The sequence below is a fragment of the Musca autumnalis genome, unplaced genomic scaffold (assembly GCF_047663935.1).
Source record: "Musca autumnalis isolate F117 unplaced genomic scaffold, ASM4766393v1 scaffold_2, whole genome shotgun sequence".
Taxonomy (NCBI): Eukaryota; Metazoa; Arthropoda; class Insecta; order Diptera; family Muscidae; genus Musca; species Musca autumnalis.
This window is the reverse complement of record NW_027411755.1, coordinates 254246624-254266063: the sequence shown is the minus strand read 5'-3', so window position 1 is coordinate 254266063 and position 19440 is coordinate 254246624. Positions and strand designations below refer to the sequence as shown.

General features: G+C 40.0%; 1 protein-coding gene across 1 annotated transcript in view; it reads left to right on the top strand.

Moving 5' to 3' along the window:
* Positions 1 to 4317: 4317 nt before the first annotated feature.
* The window catches only part of ninaC (STKc_myosinIII_N_like and MYSc_Myo21 domain-containing protein ninaC), a 37769-nt gene continuing 22646 nt past the window's right edge, over positions 4318 to 19440 (top strand). Inside the window, exons 1-5 of the mRNA XM_073971507.1 lie at positions 4318 to 4628; positions 12455 to 12821; positions 12882 to 13185; positions 13243 to 13523; positions 13585 to 14249. Coding sequence (XP_073827608.1) covers positions 12537 to 12821; positions 12882 to 13185; positions 13243 to 13523; positions 13585 to 14249 — 1535 coding nt within the window. The 5' untranslated portion in view covers positions 4318 to 4628; positions 12455 to 12536. The remainder of the gene's footprint in view (positions 4629 to 12454; positions 12822 to 12881; positions 13186 to 13242; positions 13524 to 13584; positions 14250 to 19440) is intronic.

Genomic DNA, 19440 nt, shown 5'->3' with positions numbered 1-19440 from the left:
TTCTACCAAATATTATGTGAAGAATATCAAAAATAAATTTAATATTATTATTTATTAAAAATAATTATGTAAATAATTGTGACTTTTTATTAACGTTTCAATTGGTTGAGGATATGGAGGAAAAATTGGAATATACAAAAGGTGGGAACTTTTAGCAATTTTTAAGGGATATTTTCTAGCTGGGTGATAATGGATACCAAGCGAAATCCCTAATTGACTTAAAAATGACAAATTTTGTAACTAAATATGTCTCCACTTCCATTTTAAAGAAACGGGAGTTACCAAAATGGTGGGGAGTCTCTCATTACCATACCCAAATGTACAATATTCCACAACTCGGTCACCAAAAACTTGGGCTTAGAAGTCGGATTGGTAACCAAATCTTTGCAACATGTTTTATTATGACAAAAACAAATAAGAAATCTTAAAGTAACTCCGCGTTGTTGGCAACTATGAACTGTATCTGGAATGCCCACTCTGTTGAAAGAGAAGGCCCAGTTTATTCGATATCCGATAATCTGATATTACGGCCATACAAGAACTTTTTTAGCCACACAGAATACTTTACTTACTTAGCTGGCCCATTACAGAACATTTGTTCCATAGACCGAACTGAGAAAAGATCGTCAATTCTCTCTGTTTAGAGCTTCGCTTTCTGGAATACCGCGCCTTGTCATCTCTTCACCCACTTGTTTGCGCCATCTATTCTTTGGCCTGCCAATTCTGCGTGCACCACCATGTGGCTAGAATTTATACGCTTTTTTAGCGGGTTCATAATCACTCATTCTTATTATATGGCCTAGCCAACGCAATCGCTGGATCTCGATACGTTTAACTATATTGATGTCGTTGTATAGCAGATACAGCTCGTGGTTCATACGACGTCGATATTCACCGTCAACGCAGATTGGTCCGTAGATCTTTCAAAGAATTTTTCTCTCAAACACGCCAAGCACTGCCTTATCTGCTTGCGCAAGTACCCAGGCTTCGGAAATATACATCACCACGGGTAGTATCAGTGTTTTGTAAAGCGTTATTTTTTTGTCTGTTCCTTTACTTTTAAAAATGGTAACAGTGGCAGAAAATGGTAAAAGTGGTAAACTGCTATCATATAAATTGTATGCTATTAAAAGTAAGGGAACACTTTACAGGTTAAAAATGGTAAGAAATGGTAACCTCAGGCACGTAAAGGAACAGAGCATTTGTTTGGCGAGTTGTGGCATTGTTTTTAAAATGCTTACTTAAGCCAAAGTACATCTGTTGGCCAATACAATTCTTCTTTTTATTTCACAACTAATGTCGTTTGTTGTGTTTACGGCGGTGCCGAGGTATACGAAGTCTTTTACAACCTCAAAATTATAGGAACCAACTTCAACAGTTGGTCCGAGCTCAATGGACGCATTGCGCGTCGACACCATCAGCTTGGTCTTCTCCCCGTTTACCGCCAGACCCACTTTAGCAGATTCTCCTTCGACCTTCATAAAGGTATCGGTTAACTATTTTACTGATCGTCCCATCATCAGCATAAACAAGTAACATGTGGCTATTGGTGTAGATTGTGCCACTTCTTTTGACGTTTGCCTCTCGCATAACCTTTTCTAGCAGGATGTTGAAAAGATCACATGAAAGTCTGTCTCCTTGTCTGAAAACTCTTTTGGTACCAAACTCTTCGGAGAGGTTCTTTCCTATTTTAACTGAAGATCTGGTGTCAGTTAGAGTCATTTTACAAAGCCGAATGAGCATTGCGGAGATACCACATTCAGACATTGCTTGGAATACCTTTAAACGTAGCGGGCTGTCGAAGGCTGCTTTATAATCGACAAAAAGGTGGTAGGTGTCGATCTGCATCTTTTGGGTTTTCTCCAGGATTTGCCGCAGTTTAAATATCTGGTCAATGGTGGACTTGCCAGGTCTAAAGCCGCCCTGATATGGTCCAATTATGTCGTTGACCATGGGCTTTAGTCGTTCGCACAATATCCCTGACACTATCTTGTAGGCGATAGGGAGAAAGAAGACTTATGCCCCTATAGTTGGAGGATAACGTCTTATCTCCTTTCTTATGGACGGGACACAGGATGCTCAGGTTCCAATCGTCGGTTACGCGTTCTACCTGACAAATGGAGCTAACTAGCTGATGCATACACCTTATCAGCGTGTCGCCTCCGGTTTTAAACAGCTCGGCTGGTAGGCCATCAGCTCCTGCTGCCTTATTATTTTTCAGCCGGTTTATTGGTGTCTTTACCTCATCTTGGCCGGGTGGTATACATTCAATACCATCTTCTGGGATTTGATCTGTGGTATCTTCGTCCACATCGCTACTATTGGATACCAACAGTTTGAAAAAATTATCTTTCCATATCCTTAGCACACTATCTGTATCAGTTACCAGATTATCTTCCTCGGCTCTACAGGAGGATGTGCTGGTTCCAAAGCCATCAGTTTGATGTTTCACTCTTTGGTAGAATTTTCGGACTTCATTCTGTCTCCTGTACATCTAGATTTGTTCACACTCCCGCTTTTCTATCTCTCTTTTTTTCCTCTCCTTTTCTCCCGACACCTCTCTCCTGCGCTACGCGTTGCTACTGATTGTAAAGTAGCCCTATATGCCGCATTTTTCTCTTCGGTAGCAGCACGACACTCCTGGTCATACCATGGATTCCTTGGTGGAGGTCTCTGGTATCCAAGTACTGATTTTGCGGCTTTTCGCATGGAGTGGGCAATGTTTTGCCATCGTCCTGATATGTTATCGGAACGAGGAGTGCTTTGATTAAGCAGTTGGGCCAGTTGAGTGGAATATGCTGTGGCTATCTGTTGTGATTGCAGCTTATCGATGTCCAAATTCCGTGTTGGGTCTGTTCGCACTTTGTTTGCTACGTTTAATCTGGTACGTACCTTTGCTGCAACAAGGTAGTGGTCCGAGTCTTTTTGTGCACCTCGGAACGATCGTACATCCAACACGCATGATGCATGTCTTCCATCTATCACAACGTGATCAATTAGATTTCTTGTTCTTTGATCTGGCGACAGCCAGGTGCCCTTATGAATATCGAGATGCTTAAATCTGGTACTGCTAACTACCATGTTTCTTGCCGCTTCGAAGTCTATCAGCCTCATGCCATTGTCAGATGTTTCACTGTGGAGACTGAATTTCCCGACTGTTGGGCCAAAGATATTCTCCTTTCCAATTTTGGCATTAAAATCGCCTAGTAAAATTTTAATGTCATGGACAGGGCAACGGTCATAAGTTTCCTATAAGCGCTCGTAAAATATATATTTGGTCTGTTCGTCCTTGTCTTCAGTGGGAGCATGAGCGCAAATAAAGCTGATGTTGAAGAATTTTGCTTTTAATCGAATTGCAGCGAGCCTTTCATTCACTGGAATGAAGCTGGAGACCAGATATTTTAACCTCCGACCAACTACAAATCCGCAACCAAACTCGTGCTTTGTGTCATGGCAGCTGTAATACAGTGCGTCAACTTTAGGTGTTGTTGTGACGCCTTTCCCGTTCCATCGTATTTCCTGTATGGCAGTAATGTCGGCCTTGTACTTTTCCAGTACATCTGCCAATGCGTAAACTGCACATTCTCAATGAAGAGTGCGAACATTCCAGGTGCAGATTCGCATATCATGGTCCTTAAAACGTTTGCGGGGTTCGTCAAATTTAGAGGGGTTTGTTTTTCTTTTCTTTCGTTTTTTTCATAGTAGGCTCTTTTTTCTAGGGTAGGGTTACTAACCCGACGCCCAAACCCAAGTTTTTAACGTTCTTATGGGTGAACGCACGGCACATGTTAGCTCACTACCTTTAACGGGTGTTAAAGGCAGTTCCTTAGGTGACACCACGGGGAGGTCAGTGTCCACTTGAGATGAGAGAGGGACCAAGATAAATCATGGGTTTTGCCATGTTAAAGCCGGTCAGGACCGTTCCTTGCTATCTTCCATCCCCTGAGTCACCCATTCAGAATCCTAAACTCAAATTACTATAAAATCGTCTGGATAATATTGCAAAAATTCAACACATATACTGTTTGTGTTCTAATGCTTCCCTTCTGGCGCACAAATACCTGTACATAAAGAAAATCATTCTATTTTATTTCAATGACAAAAATGTAATGCAAAACAGAGACAACAATTCTAGTCTGTGTCGTGTGAATTGTTTTACAGAACGTGTCAACATTTTTTTATATTGTCTGCCTACCTTCCGCCTCTTTTTTTTGCATTTTCTTTGTCATATTCTCATTCGCCTAATCCCTAATGCAATTAACCTTTGATTGGGCGCCAATCGTTCAATGCTCTAGTCTGGCGTTACTTTGCTTGGCCACCACAATAACTGTGATAAGGTGACTAAAAGACTGTCTGAAATTTCTCTTAGTGTAATTATTTTCCAACTTATATAAGGTTTCATTATTCGGTCGGCCAATGTACTTTTTATTCGGCCGGTCCAATACTACATGTCTCCCATTTGATTTTGAAAGTGTTCAGTTTGTTTTTAGCTGCAGTTTGAACTGCACGCTCGGTCGGATAAAATAAAAAAAATCCCCTGATAACGGAAAGGATACAAATCGCAAGGAAGGACTAAGGAATTTTGGAGTTGTGAATATTTGTGAACAAAAAGGATTTTACAAAAAAGGGTAAAGATCCTTTGATGGAAAATCAATAAAAAAATTATTAAAAGAAAATAGTGTGTGAACAAATTACTGTTATGAACATAATATGAAACGCTAATTAAATTAAGCTAATTAAAACAAGTGACAATTATAAAAGAAAACAAATTAAGGATAAACAAGGGATATACGTAATAATTGTGAAATTTTAAAACTGCAGAGAAAAAAAGATTTAAACAACTGCTTTAACAAAAGGATATTTATTTTAAACCAAGTTTTGAAAAAAATATATATAAAGTTTTGGCGATATAAAGGATAACACAGATCGTCCCAATGATCCTTTTAGGATCCATAAAGGAAATTAAAGATTAATAAATATGTTTTGAAACAAATATACACATATATACACATATATATATTTTCAAAAAGAAATTTTGGGCGCTGTAAAAATGAATCCAAGTTTTAAATATATTATTTAAGGATTTGTTTTTAAACAACAAACATAAATTTTTCGTACTACTTCTTCTCGGCAAGTTTGAATTGAATTGATAATGTCGAATTATCGGATTATCGGCTACGTAACAAAAATTATTTTCTCCAATAATTATGTATTAGGGGTTTTTCAGATAGTGTGTCCCCTTGTGGGAGTATAAACTTTCCGATAAAAATATATATTTGAATTAAAGCTCAAACGTGTTGCGGATTTGGTACCTGACAAAAATATATATCCTCAGCCAATGTAAAGTGAAACTTTCGGACAGATCGAATGTATTTAAGGCCTCTTCAGAATTTTGTGGCACTTTTTGGACATTTGAACTTGCTGACAAAAATGTGGATTATGAATTAACTGCACTAAGACACAAATGTTGAACTTTTGTGGAGATACCCTTATGGAGGACCGATATGGGCCATTTTAAAAGTTAAATTAATTTTGACAAAGTATTAGGAGATCCAAAGTTTGGACCAAATCGGTTGAACAGTTCGAGAGTAATCGTGCTCTCCGACCGCCACATATGGTGACATAGGGGTTTTTTACACCTTTGGAAACCCTATGGACTTGCCCCTGAAAAAAGTTTTTCCGTCGTAATGAAGGTAGCAAACGCAAATCGCTTCAACAAAAATCAAAGTGATTCGAAAGCAGGTCTTAAAGTGATCTTATCCGACATTTTGTGTGAGAGGTACCAGAAGGAGTAGATAAATACAGTCCATATTCGAACCTGATGTATATCTGGTAGATATATTAGGATGTGCAAAGTATGGATTACATCGGTCACTCCTTTCAAGAGTTATTGTGCGCACAACTTTTCCGAACATTTTTGAACTTTTGTGGGGGAGGTACCTGAAGGAGTGGACCGATATAGCCCATCTTCGAACTTAAACTATGCTTTGATAAAATATTACGAAGGCCAAATTTTGGACCGAATCGACAGATCCGTTCGTGAGTTATCTTGACCTTTCCGGTCATTTTCTCAGGAAGTGTGGACTTGCCCCTGATGAAACTTGTACCGTCGTAAGGGGGAAAGTGAATACAAGTTGTTGCAACAAAAATGAAAGCAATTCGAGAGCAAGTCCTAATCTGAACTTATCCGAAATTTTGTGTGGAAGGTAGCCGAAGGAGTAAACCGATTGAGTCCATATTGGAACCTCATCTAAGTCTAGTAGAAATTTCACGATGTGCAAAGTATGGATCAAATCAGTTACTTCCTTCAAAAGTTATCGTGCGCACAATTTTTCCGAACATTTTCGATCTTTTGTTGGTGAGGTACCGGAAGGAGTCGACCGATATAATCCATGTCCGAACTTAAGCTAAGTTTGAACAAAATATTATAATAATAATTGTTCCACAAACATCCCAGATGGGACACGGAAACATCTCTCTCATATCAATGAGTGCACGCCGATTCATATTAGCTCAATGATATGGGACCTACTGTTTATTGCCGAGTCCGAACGGCGTGTCTTAAGACACCACTTGTAGAGAAGTTTTACATGGCTGAAGTACTCAGGAAATGTCGCCAACATTACTGAGGGGTATTTTGCCACCTTTGAAAATTGTTTGATGTTGCTTGGCCGGGGAATCGAACCCACGACCTTCAGCGTGCAAGGCGGGTGTGCATACCATTGTTCCACAAACAAGGGAGACTTCTCTCATATCAATGAGTGCACCCAAAAAATATTACAAAAGCCAAATTTTGGACCGCTCCAGCGCAAAATCTACTCCAAATATTTTTAACTTTTTTGGGGGAGGTACCAGAAGCAGTGGAGCGATATAGCCCATCTTCGAACTTAAGCTAAGTTTGGGCATAATATTACGAAAGCCAAATTTTGGACCGAATCGGTTGGTCCATTCGAATCTTGTGATCCATTGTCGAGAGTTATTGTGCGCTCCAGCCAGACAGACGGACGGACGGACATTGCGAAATCTACTCCAAATTGTCTGCAACACATTTCGTCCAAATATACTTGGGGTCTAAAACCATTATTTTGATGAGGCACATTTTGCCCGTATGACTTCGTTAGCATAAATGCTGAGGGTATAATTACGAACAACCAGAAAGAGAGAGCTCCAAATATGGATTTCTAATGGATTTTCAGAGAGAGATTGACTCAGCTCGGAAAATTTGTCAGAACATTTAAAACTTATACAAAGGTTCTTCTCGGATCGTTTTGAAATTTTTACCTGCAGAGATAATGACCCCCGAAAGCTAAAAAGGGTCAAAAAATTAAATGGATGGGGGACACAATAACTATCAGTAAGGCATGACCATATTTAGACTATATCCAACTTAATCAAATCCAATTCTTGGATATTGTTCTGATATTGAGATATCTGAGATATTGGATATGGAAAATATGTGCCTAATCGAAATAATGGTTTAAGACATGTGGGTCTGGCTGCCTGTTGGGCACAATAACATCCGAACGGAATTAACGCGTTGTTCTAAACTATTATTATGATCTGTACCAATACGAACGGGTAGCTTTTTGGTCTTCAGTCACAATATCATCAAGGTCCTATCTTTTACCGCCACAGAGACTTCTCTTGACCCAATGTATATTTCTTATGTCTGTCTGACTGGAGCTCACGATAACTCTCGAACGGATCAGCCGAATTGGTCCAAAATTTGGACCTTAATATTTTGAGTAACACCGAGCTGAAATGGTAGACACATCCACCTTACACGATTCCCAGGTCAGACAGCATCACATTTTAAACTGTTGCAAAAATAAACCTCAGCCTCAGTTTTGGGCATATTTCCTGAGTAATTCAGCCATGTAAGACTTCGTTCTATGTTGTGTATGAAAGTGTATATACCCTCGTTAGCATAAATGCTGAGGGTATAATGACTGGACAACTAAAACGAAAGAAGTCCATTCCGTCAGGTACATCCTCTACAAAAGTGCAACACATTTGCGCTTTAGCGCAACTTAACGTCATGGATCCAGAATTGTCCATTAAAACTTTTTGTAGTCTTGGTTACAACGCCATAATTTCACTCTCCGTACTTTTCTCGCTGTTGACCCGAATATTCCGAAAACCTCACCAAGTGGTACTCTTCCAATAAATATCCCCGTCCCTTGAGTATTGAAGTCCACAAGACACAAAAATAGGACCTCTACCTTAGCCATTGCCTTGTATAACAGCCAAGTTTCTAGATCTTGTCCGAAATCTTTCATAGAATATGTTAGTCCCGGTCCACACTTTAGTGATTTCATTTAAAAATTGCGTCTCTAGATAGTAGAGAAAAATCATAAAATTGCTGTAGTGGGGAATTCGATTTAAGAACGCTTAATTTCATGAAATTTTTTAATGAAATTCACGCTAGTGTGGAGCGGGACTTACGCATGACATATTCTATGAAAGATTTCGGACATGATTTTCATTCTGTTAATGGGGATCTATAGACTTAAAGAAAGAAAACACTTCTTTCCTTTTTGAATGCTATACATGCACTGATTATTAAAAGTAAAATTTTTCTTAAGAACTAAATAGTAAAATATTAGAAAAGAGAAAGTGAGAGTGCACATATGTGTACGAACGCATCTGCCATACAATCTTATGGAGAGGACGTAAAATACTCTTATCTTACATGCCCATACATGTAGCAAACAACCACATGGTTATTAGACTGCTCATAGATTGCCTGTACCAATCTGTTTCAGACATACCACATGTGGGAATGGAAATTCTTATCTCCTTTCTTCTAACGACCTCCCACGATAAGGAGGTCTGCTTGCCACATGTTTACCCTTTTCAAGTGGACTGTATTTAAACAAGATCCCTATTTAACAAAATGATCTCTAATCTACCACGCAACCCTCACCAAGATATTCACTATTTTTATTAGAAAGTTAATATGTTCTTCCGTGAACATGTTGGGGACCCAAAAATGCTTATGAAATATAACCAAAATTATTTTATAACATCAAAATTAGAAATATCAACTAAAATTCTAAATTCAATCAATATTATTGTAGCAGCAATCTAAGTAACAACACCCAGGAAGCTTCTCCATCTTTCCATCCAGTCTCTCTTGTACGTTCCACCTTTGTCTGCTGGCTTTATCTTTCAGGCTGAACCATTTTCATTTAGCTGCGCCTTAATTCTAGGAGGCCGTAACTCGTTCTTTGGCAGCTTCACTTCTCTAGCCTTCAGCATAGTCTTCCTCCGGCCTTGAAGACAGTCATCCATCTTTGGCCCTTTAGTTGCCTTGGCTATCATGACAGCAGTGTGACCTGATTCCATACTTCTCGATGTTTCCGCTGCAACCACCTTCAGTACACCACTTTACTGCTGTTCACTCAACAGTAGTCCATTTTCGTCTTGCGGATATGTGCCTTCTTCATTGCTTTGTCCAGCATCTCTAGCACAATGCGCCTTTTCCAGGGTTTGATAGTCAATCGCTGCATTCTCATTGGTCACACGCTTTGCTACCAACTCTTCGCGATCCGTTTCAGCTCTACAACGTGCTCTATCAGAGGCAGTCAACTCTTCTTTTAATTTCCGCCTTTCTGCTCTCGAAGCCTTGACTGCGCGTTCTGCCTCCAGGTTAGCCGCTATTAATTCTTCCTTAGCTTCCCTAGATTCCTCAGCCTCATGCAAAGCATTCTTGGCTTGCTCATTAAGAGTCTTGACAAGTTTCACTGCGTATTCCGTCTCGTCTTTGTACGATTTCATGGCTTCCTCCATGGCCATAATCTTAGCTTCCATTTTCTTCATGGTCGCCAATGCGGCCTTGCGTTCCATTCGCTCTTCATCCAATTCTGATGCAAGCTCATCTACTTGCATTTTTAAGCCTTGGACTTCCTCTCTGGCCTCTTCATCTTTAGCGTGTAGGTCTCGAATAACTTCACACTGAGTGTTCACTCCGACTTCAAGACTTACTTTAGCCTCTTCAGCTTTCTTCAGATACATTTCAAGAATCCTGTTCATGGCTCTCGATTTCGCAATTTTACGCTCCAATTTCCATATAACCTGGTACGTGGTGTCTATTTTCTGTGTTCTCCTTCGTTCTTCTTCCTCCAATTACAGGGGTATTATGGGAAATTTCATCCTTCCGACCATCTCTTTTACAACCTGTCTCACCAGCTCATCCTTCTTGGTAAACAGTTGGAGCATTTTCTCCCTTACCATTTTGTTTTCAACTGCCAGGTTCGATGCTGCAGACCGTTGAGTCTCGACGTACTCACAAATCTCTTCGTGGAAGTCTTCAGACTGGGTTTCATTGATCCCCTCAATAGCCCAGATGAGAAGACCAAGAAGCCTCTCCACTTCTTTCTCATTTTTTGCCGTCATCTCGTTTTGCCGCAGCATGGTGAATGTCCCTTCCCCTACGGACAATGTCCTCTCTTGGATATTAAAACTTCACCAATTTCCTCCCTGTGAGGCAAATTGTCAGCTTTCCAGATCGTTGGTGTCGGCCACTGATCCGGCTCGAAGGACCAATGTAAATAAGGATCCGTAGACTTGAGGAAAGCAAACACCTCTTTCCTTTTTGAATGCTATACATGCACTGTTTATTAAAAGTAAAATTTTTCTTAAGAACTAAATAGTAAAATATTACTTAACCTACATAACTAGTGTGTAGAAAAGAGAAAGTGAGAGTGCACATATGTGTACGAACGCATCTGCCATACAATCTTAGAGGTAGTTTACATTATCTATCAATGTCATATGACACGGAATAAAAACATTCCATATCTAGCCACGCCGGGAATATGGAGAAGTAATTTTATTACAATTTTGCTGGTGTGGACGCACAAAGTAAATTGCGTGAGGAAAATCCCCAATATTGCACATATTAGCGACTATATAATGATGGAAAATTTCATGTAATATGACATTTACATATAGTGTAAACTACCCCTTATGGAGATGTCGTAAAATACTCTTTTCTTACATGCCCATACATGTAGCAAGCAACCACATGGTTATTAGACTGCTCATAGATTGCCTGTACCAATCTATTTCAGACATACCATATGTGGGAATGGAAATTTTTATCTCCTTTCTTCTAACGACCTCTCACGATAAGGAGGTCTGCTTGCCACATGTTTACCGTTTTCAAGTGGACTGTATTTAAACTAGATCCCTATTTAACAAAATGATCTCTAATCTACCACGCAATCCCCACCAAGACATTCACTATCTTTATTAGAAAATTAATATGTTCTTCCGTGAACACATTCTATTACAGCCTGCTTACCTTGTTGCTAGTTAGGCCACACAGTTGTTGCTTGTAGAGAGCATGTGATAGAGTAAAGATGTGAACAGAATGAAATACGTGACTTTTTTCACGCTCAGTTTCATGTAAAAGATTAAAGACAATTCAAATGTTGCCTTATTCATTTGAATTAGGCATTACCTACTTGGCCTTTATTCTTTTACATGAAACTGAGCGTGAAAAGGCGGCGTATTTAATTGTGTTTCTTCCTTATTGCAAAGTTCTCACCAGGATCCGAACTGAGCGAATTTATTTACAGGAAAAAAAATGCAAAGATATTTGCTATACACTCTACGATCCGCATTCTGCGAACAAATGCTCTGAGAAGATTTATAGGACAGGGATTGGAAATATCTCCCTACAGTGGGCGCCGAACAGATTTCATTGGATGATCTGTACAGAATGGAAGGGAGATCGCTCTAATACCCAAACTAGGAGAACTATGGCTCCCTGAAGATTTGTTGTAAAAGTACCAATAGTGAGTTTCCAACTTAACTTTGAAATTTTGTTGCCAAAACCTCTGGCTCTTGGTTGGACTTTTAATTTGCCTTCAGCAATCATGATTTTTTACGAGTAGATGTTGGTCTACCATATTCGATCCTGTTGCCATGGCCATTGGAAGGAGCAAACATACGTACTTTACTTGCAGTGGTAGTATTTGTACAGAGCAAACGCAAAAAATCCCCATATGGATTAAAGATAGCTTTAATTTACATTCATTCTTGCATTGTTAGTTGTATTTGTCTTTCCAAGGAAATTCTTATTGTATTCAAACTAAACCAATTACGTGTCGTGTGTTTTTGACACCATTTACACCTTGTACAGCACGCTGAACCATCAATCGTCCGCCCTCCTCCATTCATTGCCAACGAAAATGTTGTAAATCGCCGAAAGAAAGAACATCGAAATTGCTGTCAATGAGAGGTTTAAAGCGTTCTGGCGCTGCTAGGGCTTCTGCATATGTTACGCAAAGCGAATTTTAATGAGATTACAGAAAACAAAAACAAAATTCAACATTTTTTGACCCAGCATTTAGGCAAAGTACTGCCAGCGACAATTGCGAATCAAACACTTAAGTTTAGAAGCTAATAGCGTTAGGACGTTTTCTTTCGACTTTTCTACTTGTAGATAACCGAGGAAATCTGTTCTGCAAATAAAAAAATAAATTCATTTTTCAACAAATCATCTGCAACGAGAAAAACGAATCGCCATGTATTTGCCCTATACCCAATTACCGGATCCGACCGATAAATTCGAAATCTATGAAGAAATTGCCCAGGGTGTCAGTGGCAAGGTGTTTCGGGCCAAGGAGCTTGAATTGGATCGCATGGTGGCCTTGAAGATTCAACACTACGATGAAGAACATCAAGTGGCCATTGAGGAGGAATATCGCACCCTGAGGGATTACTGCAATAGTCCCAATTTACCGGAGTTCTATGGAGCCTATAAGCTGGAGAAAGGCAATGGGCCCGATGAAATATGGTTTGCCATGGAGGTAAGTAATGACTTGTGAGGTGGCTAAATTTAAAATGAGAAAATGTTGTTTCTTTTTCAGTACTGTGGTGGCGGAACTGCTGCCGAATTGGTAAATCGTTTACTGAAGCTGGATAGGCGTATGCGTGAAGAGCATATTGCCTATATAATAAGAGAAACCTGCAGGGCAGCTGTGGAACTAAATCGCAATCATATCTTGCATCGTGACATAAGGGGAGATAATATACTCTTCACCAAGCAGGGCAATGTTAAACTTTGTGATTTTGGTTTATCACGACAAGTGGATTCGACTTTGGGCAAACGCGGTACCTGCATTGGTTCTCCCTGCTGGATGGCTCCCGAAGTTGTCATGGCCCAAGATTCCAGTATGCTCCGAAAAAATTAACAAACATTATACATTTTTCAATTCCATCTCATTTTAGGAGATCCCGAGATTACCACTCGTGCCGATGTCTGGGCCTTGGGCATCACCACCATTGAATTGGCCGATGGCAAGCCACCATTTGCCGACATGCATCCCTCACGTGCCCTTTTCCAAATTGTGCGCAATCCACCCCCAACCCTGTTCAAGCCCAGCAATTGGTCTCAACAGCTAATCGATTTTATTGCCGAATGCTTGGAAAAGAATCAGGAAAATAGACCCATGATGGTCGAAATGGTGGAACATCCTTTCCTCAATGAACTTTTCGATAATGATGATGAGGTGAGCTTTAATCAAATCTACTGTTTGTCGCAAATGACATGAAATATTATTTCCCTCCTAGATGCGCAATGACATTGCCGAACTTTTGGAACTTAGCCGTGAAGCCCAATTCTATCGTGAACCTGAAGTACTTGTAGATCGTGGTTTTCTCAAACATTTCGAGGGCAAACCGGAACGTATGTACCAAGAAGATTTGGCTGCCATTGAAAATCCTGCCGATGATGTTGTCTTAGAATGTCTACGCAGCCGCATGGAACTAGGTCAATCGTATTCCTTCATTGGCGATATTCTACTTTCATTGAATTCGAATGAATTGCAAAATGAATTCCCACCGGAATTCCATGCCAAGTATAACTGTAAATCTAGATCGGAAAATTTACCACACATCTTTGCTGTTGCCGATACCGCCTATCAGGATATGTTACATCACAAAGAACCCCAACATATTGTCTTTTCAGGGGAGAGTTATTCGGGCAAATCGACGAATGTCAAGCACTTGATAAAACATCTTTGCTATTTGGGTGCCGGTAATCGGGGTGCCACGGAACGTGTTGAAAATGGCAATAAGGTGATAATGGCCCTCGTTAATGCTGGCACTCCCATCAATAACGATTCGACTCGTTGTGTTATGCAATACTTTTTGACATTCGGCAAGACGGGTAAAATGTCCGGAGCTGTTTATAATATGTATATGTTGGAGAAGTTACGAGTCACCACATCGGATATGTAAGTATTTCAGATGTTTTAGCAACACACATTTAGTTAATTACGAGGCAACAATTATTTTTAGGGGGTCTAAAAGGGGTTTCCATAATTGATTTCACCTTCGACACAATTATTACATGGATCTAAAAGGGTTTTCCATCATTAATTTTACCTTCGACACAATTATTGCATGGCCGAATTATATTTACCATAAAACCTAAAAGGATAAAAGGGTTTCTGAAAGTTTTCTACAGATTGATGATATTCTTAAAATCATCTACAGGTAGAAGGTGAATGTCTTTCTTAAATAGCCGGGAGACCTTCTATTAATCTTACGCAATAGTAGATAGATAGTTTCGAAAGGACTTCTACAGATTGGCGACTTTCTCAAAATTATCTACAAATAGTTTAAAGATGAAAAGACACGGAGGTGTCTTCTTAGTGAGTGCTCGTAAGGCTCGTTTTGTTTAATAAAATTCTACTTATGAAAATGTAACTTAACCTAATTCAACACTACAATAATTCTTATCTATTATAATAATAAATAGAGAACAGTATATACTGCTTGTCCCATCATTCAAGTGGCCTATTCTACCCTTTGAGCGCAACGACATGTGTGTTTGTGGTCATGAACTTTATTGTGATACACAGTCGAATGCACAAGAATACAAGATCACTGAATAGTTCAATACTTTCTTTGCCTGCTGGAGCGATGATAATTTTCAAAATGTGTTTTTAAAAAGTTCATTTTCCAGAGGCCAAATCTCACCCAAAAGTATATACAACATTTCAGTTTATACAGAGAGAATACATTTTAAAGGTCTTCTATAGACAGAACGTCATCTGAAGTATTCTATAAATTGGTATTATTTTAAAAAGTGTTGTAAACGGCGTTCTATATATTCGAAATCCCACAGGTCTTTCTTCTGGAGTTTTTCTTTCGGTTATCCCACTGTGGCAGCTTCATCTTGAAACATTGAATACAGTCATTAGCATTAAGTCATCTTCTTTTTAATTTTTTGTATGTGATTTTAGTTGAGTCTCCTCTTGTTTGTTATCTCCGTGGAGTTTCCTCTACATCCTAGAGGTCTCGAATCATTGAGCGCTCACTTTAGCCTCAAGCCTACCATTGACATCCTTAGCTTTGTTCAGGTCAATTAGAAGTTTTATATTCATTTCCCTCAATTTCGCCATATGTTCGCTTGCATTACCGTTTTTCGCAGCTCAGTCTTGTTATCTGCTGCATCCCGCTGACTTTCAACGTATCATAAATCTGATACTGTTCAAACTCGGTCAATTAAACGAGTTGATGATACCAAAAATTCCCTCTATTTCATCGTTGACTATCCCTTTCGTTAAGGACATTCTCCAGACTTGGGTGATAGTTTGTAGGACTCCAATACTGTTTGTTATTGCTCCTCCACTTTTTTTGTCAACTTTATAGAGTGTTCTTTTGGACTCTAAATCCTTAATCTTTAGCATCAAGGCTAATGCTGACATATGTATGTATTTCATTTTTTTCAGTTCAACTAGAAGATTCATATTCAATGCAATGTTGCCAATGTGCGCTCAGATTTGTTTCAACTTCTGGTGGAGGGAGTTTCTTTCCAGGGCCATCTCACGTTCTCTTTCATCACTTAACATTGTCAATGTTTTCCTTAACCGAATCTTCTTATGCCCTAGACGGCCCAGACGGCTGCGTTAAGTTGCATTAACTGCCTTAATTCAAATTAATTCGTGCATTACCCACATTCTTAATGCCCAAATTCGAACTGAATTTAAATTGAAGTTAGGTACATATATCAATATGGAAATGCTGTAAAAGAGTGCCTGTAAACAGGGATATAATAACAAGACAAGACACAAACTTCTTTCTTTCTTGAATACTAAATGCGCACTGATTTATTAAAAGTAAAAATGTTCTTTGTAACTAAATTGTAAAATATGACATAACCTGCTTAAACTAGTGTGAAGAAAAGGGAGAGAGAGTGCACATATGTATGTGTACGAACACATCTGCCATACAATCTTATGGAGAGTTCATAACGCACACCCCATGTGGCAAGCAGACATGCCGCACATGCTTATCAGTCTGCAACTTAGATTACTCGCCCGTAGTTCTGGCACGTTCCACCTTTGTCTGCCGGCTTCATCTTCCAGGCTGAATCGTCCTCATCTGGCGGCTTCTTCACGCTGGCACTAGCAACGTCATCCTTCTGCGGCGGCTTTACATTTCTGGCCTTGAGCATAGTCTTCTTCGCGCCTTGAAGACAGTCATTGTTCTCTGGCGACTTCACCTTTTTGGCCATGGGCATCTTCTCCTTCCAATATCGAAGAAAGTTATCCTTCTTTTACGGCTTAACATTTCTGGCCTCTGGCATCTTTTTCTTCTGGCGTTGAATAAAGTCTTCCTTCTCTGACTCCAAGGCTTTGTTTCCTACAGCATGGTTAATCCCTTTTACGGCCACCGTATGTTCTGATTGTTCTTTTGGGCTGTCCATCTTTCCCTTCTTCATTGATCCATTTTTATTAACAGAGTTCTTGCCTCTGCCTCGTTTTTGTTCGGTGCCGAGCTGTTGACTGATTCGTCTTCCTGGGAATATGGCTCCATAGTCTCATCCCTGCCGTATGCAGCATCTTTGTTCAGATTTGAAGCCCCCTCGCCTTTATTGCTCGCCGTCACCACCATTTTCCATGCCACTGTCTCCTTCTGACTCAGCACTCCAGAGATCTGCAATTGATTACCCTTTGTAATCGATGCTTACATTTCTTTTATAGTTTGGAAAAGATTATCAGCCTACTTAATACCTTCCGCCACCCGTTGATAATCAGCTTCATCTTTACCCGATAGTTGTGCCGCCAACTCATCACGTTTGCATTCAGCTGCATGTCGCGCTCTCTCAGCGCTAGCCAATTCATTATTCAATTTTCTCAATTCTCTCCCTTCCATTTTGGCCTCTCCATCCCTCATGTGTAGGTCTCATAGCACCTCACACTGAGCGCTCACTCTGGTTTCAAGGCTTGCTTTAGCTTCTTCAGCTTTTTCAAGGTCAATTTCCAAAATATTGTTCTTGACTTTCAATTTCCCTTCTTCATACTCCGATATGTCGATATCCATGCGCAGGAATTATATTTCTTCTTCGAAAGACATGCGCCTATTGGGAATTAACATTATTGGCACCACTCCCTCTGTCTTGGTAAACAATTGGAGGATCTTCTCGTTTACCATTTTATGTTTTGCTGCCAGCTTCTATGCTGCAACCCTATGCTTATCCACGTACGTGTAAATGGCCTAATTGTAATGCTTAGTCTGATTTTCATTGACTTCTTCAATCGCCCAGTTGATCAGAACAAGAAGCCTCTCCACCTCATCAGCAATTTTTGCCGCCGTTTTCATTTGGCTCAGCATGGTGAATTTCCCTTCTCCTACGGACAATATCCCCTTTGGATATTAAGACTTCACCAGCCAGCTGACCCAATTTCCTCCCTGTGAGGCACATTATCAGCTTTCCAGCTCTTTTTGGATTCGGACACTGATCCGGCTGGAAGGATCAATGTAAACAGGCATCTAATAACAAGACAAGCCACAAACGTCTTTCTTTGTTGAATGCTAAATGCGCACTGATTTATTAAAAGTAAAAATGTTCTTAGTAACTCAATAATAAAATATGACTTAACCTACTTAAACTAGTGTGTAGAAAAGAGAGAGAGTGCACATATGTATGTGTACGAACACATCTGCCATACAATCTTATGGAGAGTTCATAACACATACCCCATGTAGCAAGCAGACATGCCGCACATGCTTATCAGCCTGCAAATTAGATTACTCGCCGTAATCTAAAACAAACATACAACATGTAGCAATGGAAAACTCCTATCTATTTTTATTATATCGACTCCTACGATAAGGCGGTCTGCATACCACATGTTTACCCTTTTCAAGAGGACTGTATTGAAAGAAGATCCCTATTTAACAACATAATCTCTTTAATCTACGCTCGCAACCCTCCCCAAGACATTCACTATCTTTATTATAAACTATGTTTACTACGTGAACATCTTGGGGGCCCAAAAATGCATATGAAATATTATACATAATATGAAAATATAAAATTGAAAATAAAATAAAAAAAAAAAATTGAATATCAAATAAAATTCTACTTTCCAGCCAGTAGTTCTGGCACGTTCCCACTTTGTCTGCAGGCTTCATCTTCCAGGCTGAGTCGTCCTCATCTGGCGGCTTCTTCACTCTGGCAACGTCTTCCTTCTGCGGCGGCTTTACATTTCTGGCCTTGGGCATAGTCTTCTTCGCGCCTTGAAGACAGTCATTCTTCTCTGGCGACTTCACCTTTTTGGCCATGGGCATCTTCTCCTTCCAACATCGAGGAAAGTTATCCTTCTTTAACGGCTTAACATTTCTGGCCTCGGTCATCATTTTCTTCTGGCGTTGAATAAAGTCTTCCTTCTCTGGCTCCAAGGCTTTGTTTCCTACAGCATGGTTAAACCCTTTCACGGCCACCGTATGTTCTGATTGTTCTTTTGGGCTGTCCATCTTTTCCTTCTTCATTGATCCATTTTCATTAGCAGAGTTCTTGCCTCTGCCTCGTTTTTGGTCGGTGCCGAGCTGTTGACTGATTCTTCTTCCTGGGAATATGGCTCCATAGTCTCATCCCTGCCGTATGCAGCATCTTGGTTCAGATTTGAAGCCCCCTCGCCTTTATTGCTCGCCGTCACCACCATTTTCCATGCCGCAGTCTCCTTCTGACTCAGCACTCCAGAGATCTGCAATTGATTACCCTTTGTAATCGATGCTTACATTTCTTTTATAGTTTGGAAAAGATTATCAGCCTACTTAATACCTTCCACCATCCGTTGATAATCAGCTTCATCTTTACCCGATAGTTGTGCCGCCAACTCATCACGTTTGCATTCAGCTGCATGTCGCGCTCTCTCAGCGCTAGCCAATTCATTATTCAATTTTCTCACTTCTCCCTTCCATTTTGGCCTCTCCATCCCTCATGTGTAGGTCTCTTATCACCTCACACTGAGCGCTCACTCTGGTTTCAAGGCTGGCTTTAGCTTCTTCATACTCCGATATGTCGATATCCATGCGCAGGAATTATATTTCTTCTTCGAAAGACATGCGCCTATTGGGAATTAACATTATTGGCACCACTTCCTCTTTCTTGGTAAACAATTGGAGGATCTT